The sequence below is a fragment of the Cydia splendana genome, chromosome Z (genome assembly GCF_910591565.1).
Source record: "Cydia splendana chromosome Z, ilCydSple1.2, whole genome shotgun sequence".
NCBI lineage: Eukaryota > Metazoa > Arthropoda > Insecta > Lepidoptera > Tortricidae > Cydia > Cydia splendana.
Window position 1 is genome coordinate 47,335,505 of NC_085987.1, and position 26,412 is coordinate 47,361,916.

Below are 26,412 nucleotides of genomic sequence, written 5' to 3' on the forward strand. Positions count from 1 at the left end.
CAACCTCTAAACGTTATTCGATTCTTTTGAAAATTGAAATAGATAGTTTTTAGTGTGGGGAGACTCCATTGGTGAGCAAAGTCAGGAAAAATATTACATCTTTTTTTTCTCCATACAAAAGTGAATCACCCTACCAACTAGGCTAGGAGGCTAGGCATCCTGTTTATAATAGAACAGCCCTTATTTATTATTAAATACATTACATGGACTTAATGTAGATATTTTTAATTTACACGAGCACAGTTCTCAAGCGCGGATGCGACTGTTAGAAGCGATCAGTCCTCTTCATCTATGACGCAACACCATATAAGTATCACTAACCTAGTGTTGTAGTATCAGGTCAGAGACGCTTCTTCTCTCACCTAATGACCTGTCCGCTCTCGCTCGCGCGCACCGCCCCCGCTCTTCCTCATCTATGTAGCAACATTGTAAAATCGTCACTCACCTGATGTTGCTGTATCAGCTTAGTGACGCTTCTCTCACCTAGCGACCGCATCGCCCGCACCTCTTCTCATCTATGACGCAACATTATATGGGCATTTTCACTTAACCTTTAACGGCCGGTTAGCAATCGTTACAAAACTGACAGTCAATGTCAAATCCCATACATTTTGTCAGGAATGTAACGGTTAGACGTTACTGAAACACGACTTAAGTCGCGCTTTAAAGTACAAGTTAAATGAAAATGCCCATATAACCGTCACTAACCTGATGTTGTAGTATGAGTTCAGTCACGCTTCGCTCGCCTAATGATCTCGCCGCCCGCGCGCACCGCCCCCGCCCCTCCTCGTCTGTGACGCAACATTGCAGAAGCGTCACAAGCTTGCGTTGCATCGGCCGGGAGAGGCGGCCGGCTACGGTGTTGTTGGATACTGTTAATTAAAAATGTACAAGTCGCATTCAAATAAAAACCTAAATTATTTAATTTCATTTAAAGAATGAAGTAAACAGTGACTTTGCTAAGCCTTTAACAAAAGCCATTGTTTATTTTATGCGAGCGGTTTAGCTACCGTATTAGCCACGTGCCAAAGCAACAAAAAGCAACTGTATCGTGATAGTATTAAGGTTCATTTCTATGTATTCATATGAGCGCTCGCCTACATTGAGGTGGTCAATCGTCCTACATTACCAAAACATGTTAACTCGTATGAGCTGTTACATAGATTTGGGCCTTAATACTATCACGATACAGTTGATTTTTAAACCACATAGTTGCTTTGCCAACGGGAGCCGACCGCTCACACAAAAGCAACAATGGCTTTTGTTTAAAAGATTAGGGACGTAGGCGTAAAAATCATTTGAGAAAATTCATACTATAACATAATATATGCTATTGCTATGCACATACAAGGTGGGTAAGTAAGACAAGGATGTACATATATATCGGATCAGATATATCAGAGCGGTCACGGTGCTCACAAATATCTGAACACGCCTATATTGTCAACGTTTTAGAGTGCGTGTTCAGATATTTTTGAGCACCTCGGCCGCTACGATATACCGATATGATGGCGACTGTATAAACTGACCATTGCCTGTATATTTCAGTATGACGGCCAAGTTCTCCATACATCGCACGACGGAGTCGTACGCTCTCCTGTCTCGCTCGCACAGCGCCGCTATACAGGGGGGGTGGTACGGCTGGGAGGGGGGCGTGTAGCCGGCCAGCTGGAGGAGCGCTGTGTTGACTACCAGCTCTTCGGGCTCCACTTGTATAACTGTCTGTAAATAATTATAAAAATATTAATTTGTGTCGAATATACAAACGTAACCTAAATATTAAGCGATACTCCTTAGAAGAAGACAGCGTCGAAGACGGGGAGCGCTGGTGGCGTAGCGGTAAGAGCGTGCGACTTTCAATCCGGATGTCGCGGGTTCAAACCCCGGCTCGTACCAAAGAGTTTTTCGGAACTTACATATGTACGAAATATCATTTGATATTTACCATGCGCTTTTCGGTGAAGGAAAGACATCGTGAGGAAACCGGACTAATCCCGATAGGCCCTAGTTTACCCTCTGGGTTGGAAGGTCAGATGGCAGTCGCTTTCGTAAAAACTAGTGCTTACGCCAATTCTTGGGATTAGTTGCCAAGCAGACCCCAGGCTCCCATGAGCCGTGGCAAAATGCCGGGACAACGCGAGGAAGATGATGAAAAGCGGTTTTATGACATTTTTTTCAACGATTTTAGCAAGTCTACGAGTACAAGAGTTTCGGTTTCGGCCGAAACAAGAACCAAAGTCGAACCTTCGGTTTCGTCAAAATAACGGCTTGTGCACAAATCACGCGAGGACCGATAGGGGGAAGGGGGATCACGAAAAAATCACGATAGATCACGTTGGGGGTGGGGGGTATAAGGAATCCTCACGTGTATTTTTACTATTTTTCTACAGTGAACGAAAATAAGAAAAAAAAACCTACCACATGAGTAGATACTTTTTCTCGGTTTCGTTAAACATAAATCTTCACTCTGCACTTCAAAATAGCGAGTCTATTTAACGAAAATAGTAAAATAAACAAGATTTTCTATATAAATTACTATTTATCTTAAAATTAGGTTGAATGAAAAAAAAATCAAAAAAATACACGTGAGGTTGTGTGGGGGGAGGGGGGTAGCCAAAAACCTCACCAAATATCACCAAGGGGGAGGGGGGGTCAAAAAGTAGCCGAAAACACCTCGCGTGTCGTGCACAACCCTAACATGTTTCGGTCGGACAAAAAAAGTAATCTACAACAGTAACTGTTGCCCGTCGGATAAACACTACAAGCGTCTCCTAGCTAGGTACTAAATAGGGTGGCGCTAATTACACAAATCAATACGCCTATTTGTAGTTCTGTTTCTGTGTTGATGTCGACTGCACAGCCCTTCGTCTGATGGAATTATATTTTTTCTACATTAATTAACTTTTCTTCTGTCGGAGTGCTATTCCATTATCGTTGCCATTTGTTGTGTAAACATTGTAACGTGAATTTGTATTTATAACGTACCAGCTTTTATAAAAACGCTTAGAATGTTTCTTGAAATGTTTGCGTGCTACTAGCATCATTGTAAACTTCATATTTTCATTCAAATTGGACTTTAATGAAGACATTGCCAAATTTGTCATTGCAAAAGCCGCGCAGAGTACCCGAGATAAAGGGTCTTGACTGAGAGACGGACGGACGGGCGGACGGGCAAGAAAGTGATCCTATAAGGGTTCCGCTTTTTCCTTTTCAGGTACGGAACCCTAAAAAGCGAACTGTGTTTTAAATATTTATTGCGATAATGTTTTAGATTTTGGATGCAGGAAAGATTTCGTGTATTAAACGTTGGTTATTGTAAAATAGTTAAGAAAGTAATATGACAATAACACAATGAAGTGACCGCGCCGGCGAATCAACACTATAGTTCGTTCTTTTAGCATTAGAAAGAAGGTAAGCAATCTTGAAGTGTCTTTTAATTGAAAAACGCTTTTTAAAAATCAGTATCTATTACTTATGAAAGCAAAAGAATGTAAATAATCGTATATGATTCATAATTGTTACATATTTGCCGTGACTTATTTTTCAAGTGTTTTTCAATAAAAAGACACGTCAAGATTTTTTGCCTTTTTTCTAATGCTAAAAAACGAACTATAAGATAAGGTTGACCTCGCTTAGAATTACACATTCGCCAGGGGTATCAAATAGCTATTTATCTTACCTGATCGAAGCGGTATTGTTTCTTATGCAGATGCTTTAGGCAGTGCCTACAGAGCGTCACGACTTTGTAAAGACCGATGTAATAGTTCTTACAAACATGACATCTATTTAGCGCGTGTGACATTCAACTTGCTTTCGTACCGCCGGCGGTACGCGACGAGTACCAAGAGCTTACCTGGTCGAAAGGGCATTGTTTCTTATGCAGGTGCTTGAGGCAGTGCCTACAGAGGGTGTGGCCGCAGCCGAGGCTGATGGGGCTCTGGGGCGGAGCGCCGAACTCGCGCCGGCAGACCGGACAATTCCGGTAGTCGGTCCATTGTGGCGCCTGGATTGGCATTCTGGAGATGATGAAACAATGTTAGGAATCATAAAAGTAACGATAGGGTGGGTCTTTATTTTCTTGTTGACATTCTGTTCCGTTGTACAGCCACGTCTGAAAATATCGATACGGACAAAGTACCAAAATGTATACACGACCTTATTACCCATATATTAAGGTAGTGGATAAGGAAGCGATGACTTTTAGTGATATGTCAGATAAGTGGCAGTTATATGCACCGTTTTTCGAAATCAAAAATGTGCTGAGAGCTTCGTCTATATACGTACACCTATGTATGTATTCCGTCGCTGGGTTATACTCTAATATTAATAATAATCTATAGCTAAACCTATTTAGCTTTAGATTATTAATTATTATTTATTGTCGTTAATCAAAGAATAAATTAGTTAGCCATACAGTGAATAGAATCAGGCGTTACTTTGCGGAAATCCATAAAAATTAACGAAAAGATCACTTCGCGGATTAGCAAAGTAATATTTTAGTTTTTATTAATATATAATAGAAAAAGGCGATTCGGTAGAGGCCTAGGTCAAAAAGACCTTACATGCATATAGAAATGTACATAACAATAAATAATTGTTAATAGCCCAGTCTCATTGTCCACCCAAACTTCAATCCATAGACCGGTATACTATTCACTTTTTATACAATAGTCCCAATGCCTACTGAGACCGGTTCATGGGTCTTTATTGTTGCACCTGTGAACGGGTTCCAGCAGGCGTTCTACATGACATTAAAGCTCTCCAAAGGGCTTCTACGTGTTGGATCTATATCCACGCAAGCCTATCAAAAGACCGGGATTTATAGGCCCGTGAAATCCAAAATAATTGTTAAATAAAATGTTAACAGTTCGTATAATAAAGACTTTAATAATAATAATACAGGTCAGCACAGCAGGTAGCGTCAGGATTCTCGCTGTTTCTTCATACTCGTATATTACAGCCAAATCGTGCGTTCGGCGGGCAGAAGCTGAGTTGGCGTCGCTTCGAAAGCAATAGGAACTACATATTTGTCCTGTTTGCCATGGAAACCACTGGCTTTGGTGCATCGAGGCCGAGGCATTTATAGGGGAACTGGGCAGAGACATGCTGGAGAGTGGTCACGACCCTCCGGGTTGTTCCTGATGCAGAGATTGCAGAAATTGCAGAGATTGTCCATCGCCGTTCAACGCTAACGTGATGGGCTCCTTTGCGTCTGCAGGGACGCGGGGCGAGTGTAGCGAATAGTTATTGTGTGTGTTAGTTAGATTTAGATTAAGATTTTTGTGTTAATGTTTAAATGTATTTGGTGTTTAAATGTAAAATATCTGGGAGACCGAGCTTTGCTCGGAAAACATATGAAAACTCATAAATGCGCGTTTTCCCAGAGATAAGACCTAGCTAGATCGATTTATCGCCCCCGAAAGCCCCCATATAGCAAATTTCATCGAAATCGTTAGAGCCATTATAAATTATAATATATATATTATAAATAAACAAGAATTCCTCGTTTAAAGGTATTAGATAGATTAATAATGAAATAGCCATATTAGCTCTCTGTATACATTCCATGTATATTTCGACACTACAATTCGTAACGTTTCATAAGTAATTAAAGCTATAATCAATATCGTCTACAAACAGCAACACTCTCCATCGGTGGATCTTGTGCCTTTGAAATAAGGTTTACAAACTGTCAATTAACAGTGTGGGCGGCGGTAAATTGGATTAGGTTATGATAATATTGTCATTACAGTCGGACAACGCGTCAGACACTTGACTATACGTCTATTAGGGTTCCGTACCCAAAGGGACCCTATTACTAATAAGACTCCGCTGTCTGTCCGTCCGTCTGTCACCAGGCTGTATCTCACGAACCGTGATAGCTAGGCAGTTGAAATTTTCACAGATGATGTATTTCTGTTGCCGGTATAACAACAAATACTAAAAAGTACGGAACCCTCGGTGGGCGAGTCCGACTCGCACTTGTCCGGTTTTTTTCTTTACGTCTTTGGAATCACCACTGATACAGTCAGCAGCAGAAGTTGCTAAGCGGGCGAGGTGCTCAAAATTACCTTGACACGCTCTTATTCTCGTAACAATAAAGTCGCGTCAAGATCATTTTGAACCCGCCCGCATGGCAACTTATGCTGCTGACTGTACCAGTAGCCTTACCACGAGCTTGACACTGACCTGACACTGACGTATTCGCTAACGTCGGTGTAATTTATTTTCTATGCATTTCGCTCATACGTACCTACTCGCATTTACAAAATGATGACGATGCTTAATAAAAACCACCTCCTTCATCTTCCAAATTTCATCAAAACTGGTTCAGAGGCTTAGTAAGTTTTTGGCAAAAATTTCATTTTTGGTACAAGCTGTTATTGCTGACTGTACTTTTCTTACGACAGACAACTAATACTCATCGAGACAATTCTAAAAACCCCTACACAATTAGGTTGCGCTGTTTCATCACAGAGTTCCTATGGCGACCTCCTGTCTCCATCATCAGATCAGTTCGATGGTACCATAATATTGCAATGTCATCCGATTTATACATGCATGGAAAGCTTGTAAATAAAAGCTTGTAAAAATGACACAGTTTAAGAACAAGCAGATAAAGTTACTTATTTCGTATCCAAACTAATATTATACAGGATGATTCATGAGACGTGAGCAGGACTAATCCTGCACACTCAGTAACTGATAATTGATCGATCACCGTCGTATTTAGGTGAAACAATCACACTTTTTCCTATTTTTTTACTTTTTGGTGAGGGCAAATTTAATTCTCAATAATCATGGTCACCCTACAGGACCTAATTAATAAACATAAAACCTCTTTAACCGTAATGGCATTTTGATTACGAAGAAAATAAACTGTCAAACTTGAGTGAGATACGAGTTTTCAAAAGTAACCAGACCGTGATGACAGTAATGACATTCAATTTGACACAGAATATCGGTAGTTTAGTATTCTAATTTTAGGGTGACCATGCATGTCGTAAAAAAATTAATAACTTTTTTTTTCAACACGACTAGAAAATTAACGTTAACCTCACTAATACCAAAAAGAATAGATAGTATAGAGGGGTCCTGTCATTGTCAATTTTGTAGTCACGGTACATTTACTGCCATCTGTCGACACACGATTAAAACTTAAAATAAAATTGAAAATGTATAAAATAATCGAAATATGTTTACGGATAAATGATTCTTAATTTTTATTGTTCCATACTGACCCATGTTCCTTCACTGATATGTGTTAAAACTGTTAAATACCAAGCGGTGTCGTTAACGCCATCTAGCTGAGAATAGGCCAAAGGTAATGGCGCCATCTATTCGAGAATGACTTTTTCTTGGCCGTCCGAGGCACGTTTTTTTCTTAGACTTTATTTATCTTATACGGAGTTATATGTATCTCTGCTAATACTGATACGAAACAGTTGCTTATAATTAACGATATGCGCAGTGTTAGTCCTGCTCACGTCTCCTGAATCACCCTGTATATGCGAAAGTGTATCTGTCTGTTTGTTACCTCTTCCATCTTGAGCAGCTGAACCAATGCAATTCAAATTTGTTATAAATTCAATCAACAAAGCGTCAAGTGTACCTAATTTCGAGCACAGATGTAATTGTTATGGATATAATTGTGCCACCCTCCGACCGTCCTAGTCTGGGACCGGTCTGAAAACCAGCGCCCGGCATCTCGCCCGGCAGCCAAACATCTTGGATCCCCGAGAGACATCCCCCAGGTTCTACTTAACATCAAAGGTTTGATAGGATTCCTCGAGGAGCTGGGCTGGCAGGACTAGCCCACCCCCCTATCACGCAAAATAGGCGCAGGAAGTCCAGTTGCGGAAAATCGCCCGTACTACAATACAATAGTAGATCTGTACCTACTTATAACTCTTATAAGTTAATAATTGTTTTCCTTTTCATCTATTATGTAATTAATATATGTAATAAATACAAATTTATTATAGGTAGTAAAAAAAACAAGGCAACTAAAATACATTAATTAGTTACAGAGTAGCCCAAAAATATGTTGTCAACGTTTTTTCTAATTATTTTATTAAGTTCTTACGTAACTAGTACAAAATAAGTTAAAAATTAAAACTAAACTCTTTTCATGCAAAAAAAATAATTGTCTTCAAAATAACCTCCTTTCGCCTTGATACACAAATGCAAACATATGTTAAAATTTTCAATGAAATGCTGCAGCTCCTCCGAGGATATTTTGTCCCATTCTTTGGTAAGGGTTGATTTAGAGCGTTTACTCTTTTGTGTTTAGTACCACATGCCCTTTTCTCTAAGATTGACCGCAAACTATAATCCATTGGATTTAGATCAGGCGAGTAGGGTGGCCATTCTTTTGAACTTTTGAATATGGGGAAATTAGCAGTGGAGCAAAGATAATTTTCCTGGATTCATAAGTTCAAAAGAGTGGTCACCCTACTGTATCAAAGCGAAAGGAGGCTATTTTGAAGGCAATTGATTTTTGTTGCTTAAATAGTGTAGTTTTAATTTTTAACTTATTTTGTACTAGTTACGTAAGTACTTTAATAAAATAATTATAAAAAACGTTGTCAACGTATTTTTGGGCTACCCTGTAAAAAAAATTATATGTTAGGTATAAATATATTTATATGTATAGTCCACAACACATGCCTTACTGGGATCACTGTGGGACTAGGTTGAACTGTGTTAAATTATCCTTTTCTATGTTGTGCATGTACATGCCATAATTATATTCACTATTTTCTAATACGTTTGTATTTTCCTCATTGTATAACAATTACATTTATTTTAGTCATTAGTGCTATATAATAATTTTATAAGGCATATTTGAATCTCAATAGTATTTAAGAATGGTGCAATGTTTAATTTGCCAGGTATTTTTTATTTCTTTTCTACAAGCACATTTTCATAATTGATATTATTCAAAATATGTGTAGTTAAATCAATCAAAGAGCACAGCTGTTTTAGGGATGTTATGTCAGAAGGGTTCAGGCAATGTTATTGTTTTAGAATGACACGCAAGAGCCGACCATCGCCAAGCAGATATACATAACAAATATGTACGTATTCACACTAAATATTAGCCAGTGACTAACTCAAGGTCCTCCATATAATTGGATAAAGAAAAGTACGTACAAAGTAACCTCTGACATCTGTGCTAGCAGCTGTATGTTCCCACAGCATAGGGATAAATCATCATCACAACACTCTACTTCCATCGCCGTGTCCCCGTAACCACGCAAAACGTCCAATCATCCATTTAAACAGCATATAAATCTACAATGTTTGCACTTTGCATCGCAATCTACACGACAAATATGCTAACATAATAGTGATATGATCAAAACCCAGAATATTCCAAAATTTCTGACATCAAAAATGCCACCTAGGCAGGCCATCGGCGCGCTGACCAAATACATCGTCATCGGCCGCAATCCGAGCATAATATAAATGTGTATTTACAAAGGGTACTTTGGAGTGGAAATAAATCGTATTTACCTTAAAAATGACACGAACACTCATCACAAAAATAACACATTTGGCTTCTACCCACTTCAAAACATCATCCGTCAGCAGCCCTTTAGTACCACAGATTATGGATTTATGACAATCAAAACCACAGATAAAGTTAACCATAATGTCATATGTTGAGTTTTAATTACTAATGCGTTCATAATTTTGTTTTTAATTCTCATTCATTTTATTAGAGTCGGACCAAAAAAAGTCTGCAGCAGATTTGATAGCCCACGCAGTGCAGGTCATTTATACGTAATAATTTCATAGAAGTTTGACGTTTAAAATAACACTTTCACTGCGTGGGCTATCAAATCCGCTGCAGACTATTCTTGGTCTGACTCTAGAAAAATAACGGTTTTTTTAAAGTTAAGTTTGTTTTATTAATCACACACAATTGAACCTACTATTTTAAATAAAAATAATAAATATTATAGGACATTCTTAAGGCCCCAGTACACAATGGGCCATTGCCGGCCACTCCAAGGGACGCAGGCATGCGGTAGAATGAGATAGAAATATCACTTGCTCCCTCTCACGCATAAATGCGTCCCTTGGAGTGGCCGGCGATGGCCCATTGTGTACTGGGGTGGGGCCTTTACACAGATTGACTAGATATTTGGTTAATATTTATCATAGTGCACTTCCTTAGTGGTCCTATATTATATACTACTCTTTAACGCATTCACTGCCAGGGGGCGTGGCCTAGGAACCAACTTATATGACGCTGAACGCACATGTGCGTTGGGGGCAGTGAATGTGTTAATGTACATATAGTCAGACCGTGAAAAGTCTGCAGCGGATTTGATAGCCCACGCAGTGCAAGTGTTATTTTAAACGTCAAACTTCTATGAAATTATGACGTATGAATAACATTTACACTGCGTGGGCTATCAAATCCGCTGCAGACTTATTGGTGCGACTATATGTACTTAGAGTTAGACCAAAAAAAGTTTGCACCGATTTTGATAGCCCACGCAGTGCAAGTGTCATTTTAAACGTCAAACTTCTATGAAATGATGATGTATAAATAACACTTGCACTGCGTGGGCTATCAAAATCGCTACAGACTTTTCTTGGTCTAACTCTATTTATTTTACATTCTACCCAACAATACTCATTCTCAGTATAAATGGTATAAATATAAAACACTGAACGCAGTCGCTGGCTACTGTCATGTCACTGTCAGTGTCATGACATTTTGACATTTGACAGTTTGTACCTGTTGGCTTATGGATGGAAGGGAAGGTAAAGGCTGTGGTGGTTGGCTGTGTTTGTGCGGTATTGCATAAAAATGTAATCGAAAAACCAGCCCTTATAAGGAGCGAACGTGTAAAGATTTATCCTTACAATTTTAATTTTGGATTATGAATAAATACAGTGTGTTTTGGTATGACTGGACTCAACTTGGGCCGTTTTGAAAAAACAACTATTTATTGCTTAAAGTTTACAACTTTATATTAACTTTTTGATCTTTCAAAATGATAACGTATGCAGTGATTTTTATGGCTCTTATTTTAGGAACTTTGGTAAGTACATAATATTATGTTATGAATATTGCCTTTTATTACCTTTTAAAAACATTTAATGACATTTCAAGAAGTCATTTACTTATATACATACATTTTTTAATTATCATAATTTTAATTTTGTATAAGGAAACTTTGATTATACTCTATAATTTGCACGCGCTTGTTTAAATTAAAAAAAATACTGTCTATGATTTATTTTTTCCTAAATTGTGTAAAATGGTGTTTATTATATTAATGTAGTAATGTTTAATGTTTATTATAGTTTAAAAATATATCATCAAGGCCAGATAAATACTATAGTTTGTCAAAGGACTGTCTCATTGCAATCATACTTAGACAGAGAGAATCATACTATCTTTGTCTTACTCTATTACTAGCACCCAAAAGAAAAGGATGAGTATAGTTTTCCTGGTTCTTACTGACTGACAAATTGGTTTGACAAACTATATAAAAAAGTGGCCAAGTGCGAGTCAGACTCGCCCATGAAGGGTTCCGTAGCAGCAAGTAATATAATAAAATTACAGTTTACGATTCCTGACGTATTAAAAAATCTACTTACTAGATCTCGTTCAAACCAATTTTCGGTGGAAGTTTGCATGGTAATATACATCATTTGTTTTCTATTTTTGTGTGAAAATCTTAATGCGGTTCACAGAATACATCTACTTACCAAGTTTCAACAGTCAGTCATAGTTCTTATAGTTTCGGAAAAAAGTGGCTGTGACATACGGACGGACAGACAGACAGACAGACATGACAAATCCATATGGGTTCCGTTTTCTGCCATTTGGCTACGGAACCCTAAAAAGTACAGCTTAATGTATGACATACTTTTTTTGAAATTTTATTTAATGGCTACCTTTGAGTTTTCAGCAAAGTTTTCAGTATCAGTGTACCTGTACAAAACTATTCAAAACATACTAAGATATGATATCATCCTCTAAGAACAAATTAAATTATAGATGTTCAAGCAAATCTTGTCAGTAGAAAAATGCGCGTAATTCAAATTTTCTATGAGACGATATCCTTTCTCGCCTACATTTTTTAAAATTTGCCGCCTTTTTCTACTGACAAGATCTGCTGGACCCAGTTTACTTTCTATGAAAATATTATATTGTGAAAATATTTTGCCCTTCATATAATGACATTTATTACGGTTCATATGATATCATATTTGTGCCATGAAGCCCATAAGTAAAGTAAAGTAAAGTAAAGTAAATTTTATTTGTAGAACACAGGTGATACAGGTCTTAAGTAAAAATAGTTGAATACAGAGCTCTGTGTTTTGCCTATTGGCGTACAAATGTTATAAAACTTAAAAACTATGGTGACTCTATGGTATTAATAAATGAACAATAATTATACTATAATGTACCTACACATTATTTGTATTAAACTTATGAATCAAAAGGATATAACAGTCAGTCAGTACTAAATTAGAAGTTGTTTATTAATTATTTTTTCCTTATATTAATTTTCCTTAACCTCATTATTTTAACAATGGTATTTGGCCGTGTTCTCACTGGAAGTAAGGAACCATGGCAGTATGGCTTCAGCGTTACGGCCTTCAGCGCATCAGCTGACAGTTTTTCCACTGCAATACAGCCAGCAATAAAGTTTCAAGCGGGATGCGATAGGTTTTTTTCACGTGAGTGGGTAGTTGCCATTCAATAAACCAACGGAGCGCCAGCTGCCGTACCGGGGCGAATGGGCAACGTTTAACACAGTTAAAACACGCGATTGAACTGTCCCAATGGCATTCACGGTGGGCAACGTGTGATGCACTTGAAAGTTTTTACACAATTTATTATTATGAAATAAATCTAAATCATACGTTAGTTATATACGTACTAGCTGCTAAATATGTGTAGAATATGGTAATCTTTTGACCGCCACAGACGGCTGTGGCCGTAATCGGAAAGTCTGGCTAAGGACGCCAACGATGGCCACAGCCGTCAGCTTCATCGTCAATGCCAGTGGCGTAGCGTGAACTAATCTAGCCGTGGGCGAAATCGCATTCTGCGAGGCCCTTTTCTTTCACTGTGCCTGAAGGACTCGCGCGAGGCCCCTCTTGGTGCGCGAGGCCGTGGGAGACGGCCCACTTCGCCCACGCCTAGCTACGCCACTGGTCAATGCAATAGAGACGCGGGACTCCGTAAAGTTCAATTTCGCTTAAATAAACGCGAACGCCTGGCGATGGCGTCCGGTGCACGTTATATTCCTTCGCTGCCTAGCTTTCAAAACGTCAAAATGATGGTGTACTGTTTTGGAAGTTGGTTCTTTCTTTGCTAAAGTTTTTCATGGCCTATTTCCAGGGTCAAGTGTACGAAGACAAGCGTTGTAAGTGCGTGTGCCCGAGCCCTGCCATGGTGTTCAACAGCACTGTGAGTCCGCAACGAAAGCTGTACATAGCTGACGTGCCGCCCAGCAAGTGGTATGTCGCGCACACACACAGACACCCCCCCCCCCCCACACACACACACACACACCGACACACACAACACACACACACACACCGACACACACACACACACACACACACACACACACACACACACACACACACACACACACATCGTGTAGCGCTAACATTTTACAAAGAGCAAACACGGGGTGCCTACACTAAAAGTATTATAAGTATAAGTCAGGAGCTGAGGTGATGATTGATGGGATCCTGAAGAAATCGATGAAACTCTTCAAATAATTGAAATAATGCAGGCACCTACAAAGATTTGGGTATTATAATAGAAACTTTTTCATGTTTTGTGATACTGATTTTTTATTTATTTGCAGCAACTGCATAGAAGTGGTACTGCCGCGGCTCGGCGACTTGAAAGGTCGGGAGGCCGAGTACTGCCCGCGCTGCGAGTGCAAATACGAGACAAGAAACACCACTGTTATTAAAGTAAGTTAAAAAAAAACCGGGCAAGTGCGAGTCGGACTCGCGCACGAAGGGTTCCGTACCATCATGCAAAAAACGGCAAAAAAAAAACGGTCATCCATCCAAGTACTGACCCCGCCCGACGTTGCTTAACTTCGGTCTTCCAGATAACCTCCTATTACTTATTGTCTGTCTGTCTGTCTGTCTGTAATCAAATCTTGCAAGTTAAATTTGATCCACTTCCCGGTTTCCGATTGAGCTAAAATTTTGCATGCATGTATAAATCGGATGACAATGCAATATTATGGTACCATCGAGCTAATCTGATGATGGAGACAGGAGGTGGCCATAGGAACTCTGTGATGAAACAACGCAACCTAATTGTGTTAGGGGTTTTTAGAATTGTCTCGATGAGTATTAGTTGTCTGTCGTAAGAAAAGTACAGTCAGCGATAAAAGCTTGTACCAAAAATGAAATTTTTGCCAAAAACTTATTCAGTGACATGTTATTCCAGGTGGTGGTAATAACGGTTGTCTGGCTAATAGCCTTACTGCTCGGCTACGCTGGGTTCCTGGCTTGTTTGAGGCCGCTCATGCGCCGAAAGCGGACCTACAAGAACCACTCTGAAGAGGTAACATCTTGTAGTTTTATTTTTACTATTTGCCTGCATACATCTGCGAAGAAATTCGAAAGGTGTAGCGTGGGGACTATAGCCCAAACCCATGCGCGCATGAGAGGAGGCCTATGCCCAGCAGTGTGGCGTATATAGGCTGAATTATTATTATTTGTCCTTTCCACATCTCGGGACCATGGGGTCCCGGATTTTTAGGAGGCGTGCGTGGGGCCGAAGCCAACAGCGCAGAGGCCCTTTAAGACAATTTAATCTAAAAGCAAGGGATACACGTGGCGGATTCCATCCCCGAGCGCACAATATGATACACCCGGAGATGGTCCCCGGCTGCAGCACTTCTGTGCTGCGATGGGAACTAAGAGGTCATAGGCTATTATTATTATATTTTTAGGGAACGGTGGGCAATGTTGAAGAGGTTTCGTTTTTAATTGTCCATTAATGACACCCATGTTTCAGGCTCGACACCTAATGCAAAGTTACGACGACGAAGACTGAACAGCGGATGCTTTAAACCAGAGAGCCTACCGCGAGCCACGTTCGCTGTGTCCTATGCGATTACTTTACTCTGAACTGACATCGGCCTTATGTCCCTACACCATAGACTAGGAATCCTCTAGACCGAGTTTAGAACAATTATTTCATGCAACCGATGATGCCAAAAATGCGGGGGTGCGCGGGACGAGGTGAGCGAAATCCCGTGCCGTGATTGGTCCGTTCAAAGTGTCTTTGTGTGACGTCCGTGTCACACAAAGACACTTTCGACTCGAACATGGAGTAAAATTACCGTATGCATGGCAGAGGGGGAGCGCGACTATGCTAAGTCTGGAGGATGTTTTGTCTGTGCCCTACTCTAAGGCTATTAGCCTCAAAGCCTCATTCATGACTTTTTTTTTCTAAATCATTATTTACTCAATATCGTCTAAACACCAGAAAAAATAAAAATACTTTTATAAATCTTCCCATAATATTATTAAAGAATATTTAAAATGTTGAAAATTATTAAGCGGTAGAAGCCGCTCATAATTTTTGGCGCGAATACGATAGAACTGATGACGTCACTCGGTGTGAACGCAACTGACGTTTGCTACTTAAATAGTGGCGAGTCAGGTCATAATGCCATCTCTTTCACTCTTGGTTGGTTTTAACAATTTGTTGAAACGAGTGACGTCACGTGACGTTTCGACTAATGGCGTTGCGTTTCGCTCACTACCTTTTCGCGGGCAAATTCATGCACTTTTTAGATATTATTTTAAGCATTTTAAATGATAATTTAATAACGGATTTGTAACATGATATAACGCCAACGAACATCCGAATAAAAAATATTTCGTTCAAATATGAACTTCATGCATGAGGCTAATTGTATTCCATCGTAACTTCTCGGAGACGCTCGTATTTGTCATGCTACTTCAGTCAACCCCAGTACTTTGTACCGATACTGACTGAAATAGCAAGACACGTTCGTACGTTTCCGTGAAAATTCGAAGGATAATAATTATGCACTACATCCGTACTAACAGTAATGACACTAATATAATGAATGGTCCTACACTGGCTGTTAAGCCGACCACTGACTAACAGGCCGCCGGACGATATCGGCCTGTCAGTTAGAACAAAAATTTGACAGTCCGAACAACTGACCGGCCGATATCGTCCGGCGGACTGTTAGTCAGTGGTCGGCTTTATATACCCAAGGTTGTATAATTGCCAGTGTGAGAGCACCACTCCCTGGAGGAAAGTGGACGACCGCGCTACATGACGGCTATGCCCCTTCGTTTGCTATAAACTTGCGTTTAGTCGTAAATGTATGAACTCGCAATAAACACTAATCAATGTGTAAACAGGCCCCAATGTGGAGGCCAGCCGCACTTATCCGTATTAACATTAGCATATAAAACGGAATATAAAACCCTCAACTCTCGGGGGTAAATAAAATATGCCAGCCAATAAACTCACTCATCAAAGATGATATTATTAATTTAGATTTAGATATGAAATTTGATTAAATTTTAGTCGATGGTAAAGATTGTCAAGCAGTCAATGTTGTAGAGCATTTCAAAAAAAGTTTCTAAATAAATCTTTACTCACTCACTGTTCGAGTAAAAACGTGATTGACCCGTTTTAATATGTCTTACGAAAGTTTTGTTATTAAAATGATAATATATGATGAGGTTGGTAACTATCAAAGGTTTTTACAGATGGCGCCAGTATAGGTACTCAGTCTATAGTTTTTTCTAGAGATGCCCCGAATAGTGATTTTGGCCGAATACCGAATATTCGGCACCTCTCTCGGCCGAAGCACCGAATATTCGGCGACGGAATATTCGGCAAGACAGGCGAACATTTTGAGTCATAATTATTGTGAAAACTTTTCGGCAACAAAGTACAACGTTTGCTAAGATATATTTTTTGTTGAACAGAATTAATGAATGTAGTTAGAGTCAATCAAATCAGACCCATGATAAAAATATAATTTTTTGTAATCAACAAATGCTCAAAAAAGGGTCTTCGTATTTAACACCTTTCCAAGAATACAGTTTAAATATTAAATATATCTAGTTTTTGGTTATTTTTATTGTGTAAATTTTCTTTTTCGGTCGAAACAGATATTCAGTATTCGGCCGAATACCAAATATTCGGCAATATGGCCGAATACCGAATAGTTGCCGAATATTCGTGGCATCACTTTTTTCTATGAGATTTGGCTTAAAAGGGTTTTTTGGGAATTTGGGCAATTCGGCTTAAGGGGAATTTGACACTATTCGTATCTTCTTACGATTGACAGTTAAAATTTGCTGGCGACATCTGTAAAATGCTTCGACCGGCCAAATCGATTGCATTCAATGTTTTATATACAATATCAATAGTCGTATCTGTCAAAATATACCAGTCTGGGAATTCCTCGCTTTAAGTTAAATGAATTGTAAAAAAAGACTTGATAACGAACAACACACATTTAAACTCAATTAAAAAGTATTTACTTACTAACTTTTTTGGAAAGGTTCAGTTTGTTTTGTTTTATTATTTTATATTTTTGTACTTTGTAATAGGCACTAATTTTAAGCTAGTTATAATCTCTTCTAAAATGCCTGTATGTCATACATATTGTTTATTTTAATACATACTTTGTATTTTATAATATTTAAATATATTTATATACATATAAGTATGTTTATATAAATTTACTATACAATTCAACAAAAGGTAGTGGTTGTGAAACACGAATATGTCGAATATATCATCAAAATTATACACTAATGGTATATTTTAGATCGCTAAATTGACGAAAATATTTAATCGATATTCTAATAAAAAAAGTATACGACGAAGAAAAAACTACAATTTGTATTGGCACTGAAAAATATTAACCAAGCGACTAGCGACCTCCACCCTCCACCAAGGAAGAGTTTTGGCCGAAGGGTGTCAAGTTTCGGCGGTTCCGCGGCCGGCTCCCTGACACTGTGGGGTTGCGTTGCATCGTAGCCATAATGTGATTTGTAGTGTTTAGTTTTCAAATATATTTTTATAATATGTATGCTAATTTTAAGGTATTTATGTATGCGCCACACAGTGGCCTGAAATAAAATTTTTCATTAATTCATTAATCTATTGGACGCCGAGAATACTTAAAGGCGCCGTGATTTGACGTGCCAAATTATAGTTCGTTTTTTTAGCATTAGAAATAAGGTAAACAATCTTGATGTGTCTTTTAATTGAAAAACACATTTTAAAAATAAGTTACGGCAAATATGTAACAATTATGAATCTAATACGATCATTTATATTCTTCTGCTTTCATAAGTAATAGTTATTGATTTTTAAAAAGCGTTTTTCAATTAAAAGACACATCAAGATCGCTTACCTTCTTTCAAGTTCTTTCTAATGCTAAAAAAATACGAACTATAAGTTAAAAAATTGCCTAATCTTCTCGCTTAAAAGGAGCTTATAAATTGACAGCAAAGGCCGGTGGACATTGAAATATAAAATTCGTGTAACATTATTTAAAAATATTACCAGTCCTAAATGTTGTCATAATTGCCTTTTAATAGTAGTTTATGTGACTTCTAAATAATGAAAGACATTAATACTCGAGTGTGGGTTTATGAAACGAACGAAGTGAGTTTCATAATAGCATCACACGAGTGTTTTAATGCCTAATCTAATTATGTACAGTTAATTACACTGCTTTATCTACACACATATTATAAACATTCTATGATATATTCACTAACCTCGTATTTTACAGCCGACATTGGGGCACTTTGTTCTCTGGTGGAACTCGCGGATATGAGGTGGCGTCTCCGAATTATCTTTATTTTACACGAAAGTTTTGCTATAGTTACTTTAAAAACAACAAAACAAATTATTTTTTTACTTTCATACTAATTAATTACTGTACGTCGAATGGCGGCAAATGAAAACTTTTTTCACGCACGTCTCGCACCCGTAGTTTTTTTAAATTTCAGAGACAAACTTAGAGTTCGTTCGGGTCGATTGCCGTATCGATCGATACCAAAGATAATGGACTGTTCGATACCAACTAACATGCTAGATTTGTCAAAATTGTATGCAATTGACATTTCATATCGAATAAAACGTCATCTCGACTGATATTAGAATAGGGGCCAAATCAAATTGCTCTTTTTTTCAGAGATGTTCGAAATTTGAATGTCATTACCAAATCGATCTTGTAGTGAAGCAAAGCAAAGTGAAGTAGGGCAACACTCAAAGAGCAGTATTGCGCTAAGAAAATGAACCTCAAATTAAAAAAATATTTACGAACAACGGGCATGACGGTCATTGTAGGCACCTTGACTTTGCTTAAGTTCATGCACAATCTTATTTAATATATTGGTATTTAATGACGACAGCAAATTTGTCTTGAAATAGCAACGATTTAGAATGTAAACAAACAATATGGCTGTCATTCACGGTCCACATTCCACAGATAAAATACAAATGACACGCGATTTTGGAATTATTCGAAAATAGTGTTGCTGACCCGCGATTTTTTGAAATTTGCCGCCTTTTGCTACTGACAAGATTTGCTTTGACCAAGTAGGCAAGTATAGTAATTAATGAACTTCGAGCAACACCGGCTTCCAAGGTAATGAAGCTTCATCCAGGGATCGGATACCGGTATTTTTAGTATGACGAAAACGGTCTTTTTTCGTTCTTTGTTAATTATTTCATTTCTAATTGGGCAATCTAATAATACAAAGTCGTTACCTAAATACACAACTGAGTTCTACATTTCGAGTATAAAATAATTCGAAAAATATGGTTATTTCGATGTTTTTGCAAAAAACCGGTTCCGATCCCTGGCTTCATCATTACAAAATTTTCACAGATAAGAAATATGCTGTAACAAAACAGTGTATCTTAATGTTGGCCATTATTTACGGATTTTGAAGGTATCATAGAGGGTTTATGATATGTGTGTAGATAAAAAATATTACGGCAGTGCTCGAATGAAATGACGGGCTGTGATTGGATGATAGAGTCTGTGCGGAAAGAGAAGAGTCGTGAAATGTATTACATACATTCCACGACTCTTTCGTACATTACATAGCAAAAACATGTGTGACCGAAAACATTGCGTGTAACTCCGGGGGCATCAATATTGCAAACTCGGGTCTTTATTTATCCAGCCTGCGGCTGGTATGAATCTGAATCTATAGATTCGTTTACATTTCACTTACCCCCTCATTCCACAATATAACTGCTATTATGTATCATTGTGTTTGTATAATATGTATTTACACTGGCGATTTGCAGGAGAGTTGAGAGCGAGGCGAGTGCAGCAAATTTTCAATTCAATTGATTATATATTTTTGTAAGTTCACAGAATCTCCGTACGCAGCGAATTCGTCGCGCGCTTGCCTCGCTTTCTCCTGCAAAAAATTGTGATAGGTTCTATAACGCCGAAACAATTTTAAATTATTATAACAAGTGGTGGTAAAGGTATGTATACATACTCATATTTATTTTGAGGAGGATGATTGTCTCATACAACTTATCATATCATTTCCAAGTGTTTAAAATTATATACTTATAATAAAACTGATGTATCCTTTCGTAAACGGTAAATAGTTTTTTTGGTAAAAAGTTAATATATGTAATATTCATGGTACTAATTAATAACAAATATTGTATGTATACGGTATACGTTCTGGTTCTTAAGAACAAAACTTTACATAATGCGGCCTAATATTTGTGAAGAAAACTACCTTGTATTTAAACTCTGTGATACCACACCACAATAATTATGTTTGTCATTAGCTTTACAATGTTAAAACTTTACTGGAGTATTAAATATTTAAAATTAACGGCATTTTTTTTTGGTACAAATGGCGGACTTAATGCTTAAAGGCATTCTCTAGCTGTCCAACCATAGGGCAAAACAGAGGTGACTTATGACTTCGAGAGTATTTTATCTTAAACGAGCAATTCTTGTATACAGGCTGATTCAGGAGACGTGAGCAGGACTAACACTGCGCATATCGTTCATTATAAGCAACTGTTTCGTATTAGTATTAGTGAGGTTAACGTTAATTTTCTAGTCGTGTTGAAAAAAAAAGTTATTATTTTTTTTACGACATGCATGGTCACCCGAAATTTAGAATACTAAACTACCGATATTTTGTGTCAAATTGAATGTCATTACTGTCATCACGGTCTGGTTACTTTTGAAAACACGTATCTCACTCAAGTTTGACAGTTTATTTTCTTCGTAATCAAAAATTAAAGAGGTTTTATGCTTATTAATTAGGTCTTGTAGGGTGACCATGATTGTAGAGGATTAAATTTGCCCTCACCAAAAAGTTAAAAAATAGGAAAAAATCTGGCTGTTTCACCTAAATACGACGGTGATCGATCAATTATCAGTTACTGAGTGTGCAGGATTAGTCCTGCTCACGTCTCATGAATCACCCGTATAGTGTGCTACCTTATTAGTTGCAGATATATATACAGCTGATAGTACTCGGTTCCTGGAGTATATTTAAGTATAAAACATTATAGCTATTACGATGTTTTTTTGGAGAAAACTGAAAAACATATTTGCTACGTAAAACACACTGATAATGTGATTATTAAATATGAATTTGAACTTATTGAACAGATCCTAGTACCTCTTTTACCTAACACCTAAGTAACTGTCTGGCCACAGTTTTCCCGCCGAACCATAATGAAATTTATTTTTTTGTTCGGTAAATTTAAACAAAAAAAAATTAAATATTCTTAATTTCTATTTAAAGTTAATTGTTTTCAAATCATAAAATAAAGTTGAATTGAGCAGATTTGCTTTTCCTTTGTACCTATTGTTGTGTGTGTGAAAATGGTGCAAAAGCCGATATTTGAGATATGCGGCGTGAGAGAAAGTTTCAGTGGGGGCTTCTTTGCCAAATTTCCCAAGGATGAACTGCGGTAAGTCAACAAGTTCCTAAATATACAACTAGGGAATAAATCAAATTACTTTATTAAACATTTTGATTTGTTAGCCGCGTAAGCTGAAGGCCGACTGAGAAGCCGGTTCGAATCCTTCACTCCGTAATGCCGTAAGGGATTCAAATAGGTGGAGCTGGAGCAAGCACGTACTGCTCACCCAATAGAACTTTCTAGGGTGACATCATAAGACCGTAGTATGTTCCTATATGAAGTTTAATTACTTACCTACTACAAAAGCTTTGATGTAATTCACTTTCATATTTAGCTACCTTTCTGAAGTAGGTACTTAAATTATTTGTTTACAGGTGTAAAACTTGGCTTAGAGTGGTTGGAAAAGAAGATCTCATTCATGTGCCCATAGAGAAGTTGCATGAGCTTCGTCATGTTTGTGGTTACCACTTTGACCGGAGAGACTTTGGGAAGACAGGAAATAAGCTAAAAAAAAGAGCATACCAAAATTAAATCTTGCCGCACCTCCACTGTCAGAACATTAATTAAGAGATTTGCTACATGTTGAGGGAATCCTCAACATGTAGCAATAGCAAGTAGACGAGCTAATGCGTATGTGTTCAAAACGCGAAGTTTTAAATATTATATTGCAGTTTTTCTTGTTACTAAAATCGATGACATGGTTCCTAAGAAGAGATCGTCGTATGTCTTATAGTTTCAGATTTTCCCGATCTAAATGGGCCACCCTGTATATTTCGGGGATCTCTGAAACGGCTCTAATAAAGATTGTGATGAAATTTGCTATATGGGGGTTTTCGGGGGCGAAAAATCGATCTAGCTGGGTCTTATCTCTGGGAAAACGTGCATTTTTGAGTTTTTATATATTTTCCGAGCAAAGTTCGGTCTCCCATATATTGAATTGATCCATTCCAAGGACTTTTAGACGTCCCCTCGTAGCACTTGGTACCTATACGTTCGAAACGTCAGGACAAATAAATATTAGTCAAAATCTCTTCACATTCCATACAAATACGCCCATAACTCTTTTTTGTTAATTAATTTTTTTTATTACTCTCCTACTAATTTTAACCTTTTTGAACGCGTCGCCTATCGTGAGCAGAGTGTCATTGTGTACTTACCTTGCCGGAACGCACGAACGTTTACAAAAAAAAAATAAAAAAACATAGCTGGTCAAGCAGATCTTGTCAGTAAAAAAAGGCGGCAAATTTGAAAAATGTAGGCGCGAAGGGATATCGTCCCATAGAAAAATTGATTTCGCGCCTTTTTTTACTGACAAGATCTGCTTGACCAGCTATAGTTGGTTGGCATAAATATTGGTTTATATTGGGCTGCAGTCAACGCGCGTCAGTTGACATCTTTGGTGGTCAAACTAAAAAGATTAAAGGAGCAAGTTTTTGAAAGCAATATATGGCGGTATATTGGGAAGCATAGATAAGATTGTCCTCAGATGAATAAGTAGTGGTAGTGTAGGTATCAGGTATCAGGCGATGATATGCATTCTTAAACAGTTAGATTTACAAAACATCCATAACTCAAGAACAAATATCAGAAACTGTAAACTTTTTTTTAACCCATAAAACACTTCCCCCTAAAATCAAATCACGAAATTAACGAGCTAACTGGGCACGAATAAAAACACTATTACATTTAACCCCATCAATAACCTTGGTGACGTCATAATACAGTATAGGGGAGGGGGGTTACGCAGGTGTGCAACGGTATTTGTAGTAGAAATGGTATTAATAGTACAGTGGTGTAAGAATGGTAATGGCGTGGGAACGCGGGGGATTATTAACGGTCAAAAAAAATCTTACGAGTTTACGTTTAATGTATTGACACGCGTTGAAGTTTTCCTCGATTTTCTCATTAAAAATAACGGGTCACTCACGTTTTTAAAAATGGAATGTTTCGCTTCGAGAACGTGAGTGACCCGTTTTAATAAACAGATTGTTTCCTGTAATGCAATAAATTAAAATATAATAAATAATTAAATCCAAATAATTTCTGAAGTTAGTAATAGGTTTGGTAAGTTCTGAAGCAGAAGTAGCAAAGCGAACAAAGTGTTCATAATGACAAGGATGCTGATAGTGATAAGCAATAATGTGGCAACTCACATCCATTTTGCAATAATAAGTCAACTCAAAAAAATGACGCTTAGACATCGGTTACACGCTAATTCTAGCGTCATTTCATTCATAAAGGTGGGATCAGACGGTTCACTCGGATGAACGTTCACTTGAGTGAATGGTTCATTTTCCTTTCATTCCACGTTCACACGGCTGCTGGAAAGATTATTCATTTTTTCTTTTCTTTCACTATGGCGTCGAATGAAGTTGTGCGTCTTGGTATACGTTTTTTATTTATATATAGGTATTTTGGTCAATTTTGTTGTATATCGGGTCCGTGTCGTCTTTATTTTAAGTTTAATTTCTTCTTCACTAACCTCTAAGTTTAAATCACTAATTAGAGATTTTATAGAATTGGCCCGGATTGTTCTGTCTTTATACTCATCAATTTTGTGGTTCCAGAGGCAATGGTAATTTTTAAAATGCTCCAAAAATAAAAGAGTATAATTTTGTTCGTTCCACTTGAACACCATTTAATGATTTTACGTTATCCGTGTCTAGTAGTAATAGTAGTATACCCACAGGATTCGAGAAAAATATACATAATCCGAATGAACGTTCATTTCTGTGTTCACACTGTTCATTTTGTGTTCATTCGGAGTGCGAGTGAAAGATGCCGAATGAAAATATCCAACATTGTTGGAACCTTTCACTAATGAATTCATTTCTCACTTTTGGTTCATTTTGTGTTCAGACGTGTCACTTTGAGTGAAAGATGAATAGTGAAACTAGAAAATGAACAGAAAATGAACCGTCTGATCCCACCTTAAGGCGTGCTTTTCCCGTACGAGCTAAGCGAACCAGTTTTTTGAATCCATCGGAAATATAAGAAACAATGTTTTAAAATTGTGAAAAAAATATATCTTATACTTAAGGATCTGGCAGATATGTTTTGGATCTCAAAAACATGATTAGATAAACTTTGCTCGATAGAAAAAAAATCCAAAGTTACGCCTTTTTTTAACAATAAATCAATCTCAGAGCTACAATACAAACTTTTTTGACTTGTTTTTTACATAAATGTATAGGTAATAAGATAATCTAGATGATTTGGATCACTTTGTCTCGGTAACATCATTAAAATAATTTCTATGTTTCAATACCTACTAAATCCGCAACCGCCATCACTCGCGAACGCACTTACGCCCTCTTCAGTCGCGCGGCAGCGCTTGTAGAGGACGGACCTGCGTCAGTGTGTTCCGCGCGGTCACGTGATTTTACCATTTACAAACAATGGGAAACAAAGCATATGAAACGTAAGAAAAAGTCACTAAGTGCTATAAAAACACACTTTCTGATAACAGAAGCATCTAATACTTTACGAGGTGCTTGAAAGCGCCTAGCTTTCCTACATCAACAGTTAAAATATTTCAGTATTTTCACTAGGTCAGCAACCAATTTCAATGTAGGTAAATAATATTATATTCCTAGATAATATAATTGTGAGTATGTAAGTATGATATATTTACAGTATTTCACCTTTACTGATATACCTACGTCCGATCTGCAAAATGATTACATTCCTTCGTGCTCTTTGACTCCTTTGAAAATCAGAAATTATTTATTTGGATTGATACAGTATGGGGATGTTACAATATATGTATAGTGTTACGCTTTTAGTATGAGGGTGCTGAAGGCGCCTGGCTTTGGATCGCATGCAACGCGCCACGCCCGTCAAGCGTGCAAATTCATCATCATAATCATAAATTTAAATAAATATAAAATGTCAAATTGAAATAATTGAAAAAATTACCCTAATAGGCATATCGCAATACAATTATTTAAGAACTAAATACATATCACTAATTTTAATATTTGACCACGGTCGACATGAATTAAATATAATTGAGAGTTCAAGGTACAGGCAGTTCATCTTGCGCTTGGTTGTATTAGTCTTGTTCGAGAAACTGAACACGGTGAAAAATAGAGATAATACTCCTAAAAATACGTGTGATACCTCATTAGATTCGTCATAATGCCTAGAAAAATGCATTCGAAGCGTGTAGTAGCACACACAAAATATCAAAAGTTATAAGCAAAAAAAGGGGGAAAAAGTAGAGATCTTTAATTTCCCCAATATCTCAAAAAGTATTCATATTACGGTGCGAGATGGGTGGGGGGTGCTCGACCAAATGTCATAGAGAGCCCCAAGACAAAACAAACTGCATTTAAAATTTTTCAAAATGGCCGACTTTTTTTTTAATTTTTTTCAAGTTGGTCCGAGCGCGCTGAGATTTGACATGCGGCGAGCTTGGGTGCCCAAGATTACCATGTGAAAAAAAATTTTTG

At 37.7% G+C, this 26,412-nt stretch overlaps 2 protein-coding genes across 2 annotated transcripts in view; one reads left to right on the plus strand and one right to left on the minus strand.

Moving 5' to 3' along the window:
- The window catches only part of LOC134805163 (roquin-1), a 41,428-nt gene extending 32,011 nt beyond the window's left edge, over positions 1–9,417 (minus strand). The window contains exons 1-4 of the mRNA XM_063778461.1: positions 9,157–9,417; positions 3,854–4,016; positions 1,530–1,722; positions 709–872 (exon numbers count right to left, since the gene is read on the minus strand). Of these exons, the coding sequence (XP_063634531.1) occupies positions 709–872; positions 1,530–1,722; positions 3,854–4,016; positions 9,157–9,239 (603 nt within the window). The 5' untranslated portion in view covers positions 9,240–9,417. The remainder of the gene's footprint in view (positions 1–708; positions 873–1,529; positions 1,723–3,853; positions 4,017–9,156) is intronic.
- Positions 9,418–10,815: 1,398 nt separating this feature from the next.
- On the plus strand, positions 10,816–15,272 carry LOC134804959 (transmembrane protein 9B-like). The gene is made up of 5 exons (XM_063778253.1): positions 10,816–11,063; positions 13,382–13,500; positions 13,860–13,971; positions 14,462–14,578; positions 15,035–15,272. Exons 1-5 carry the CDS (start codon positions 11,016–11,018, stop codon positions 15,071–15,073), a joined length of 435 nt encoding a protein of 144 aa, XP_063634323.1. The 5' UTR covers positions 10,816–11,015; the 3' UTR covers positions 15,074–15,272.
- Positions 15,273–26,412: the final 11,140 nt, after the last annotated feature.

Excerpts from the sequence above, each read along its gene's own strand:
- LOC134804959 (XM_063778253.1), top strand. The coding sequence starts at position 11,016 with ATGATAACGTATGCAGTGATTTTTATGGCTCTTATTTTAGGAACTTTG. Across the intron at positions 13,972-14,461 it reads GAAACACCACTGTTATTAAA|GTGGTGGTAATAACGGTTGT; the intron begins GTAAGTTAAAAA and ends ATGTTATTCCAG. Across the intron at positions 14,579-15,034 it reads ACAAGAACCACTCTGAAGAG|GCTCGACACCTAATGCAAAG; the intron begins GTAACATCTTGT and ends CCCATGTTTCAG.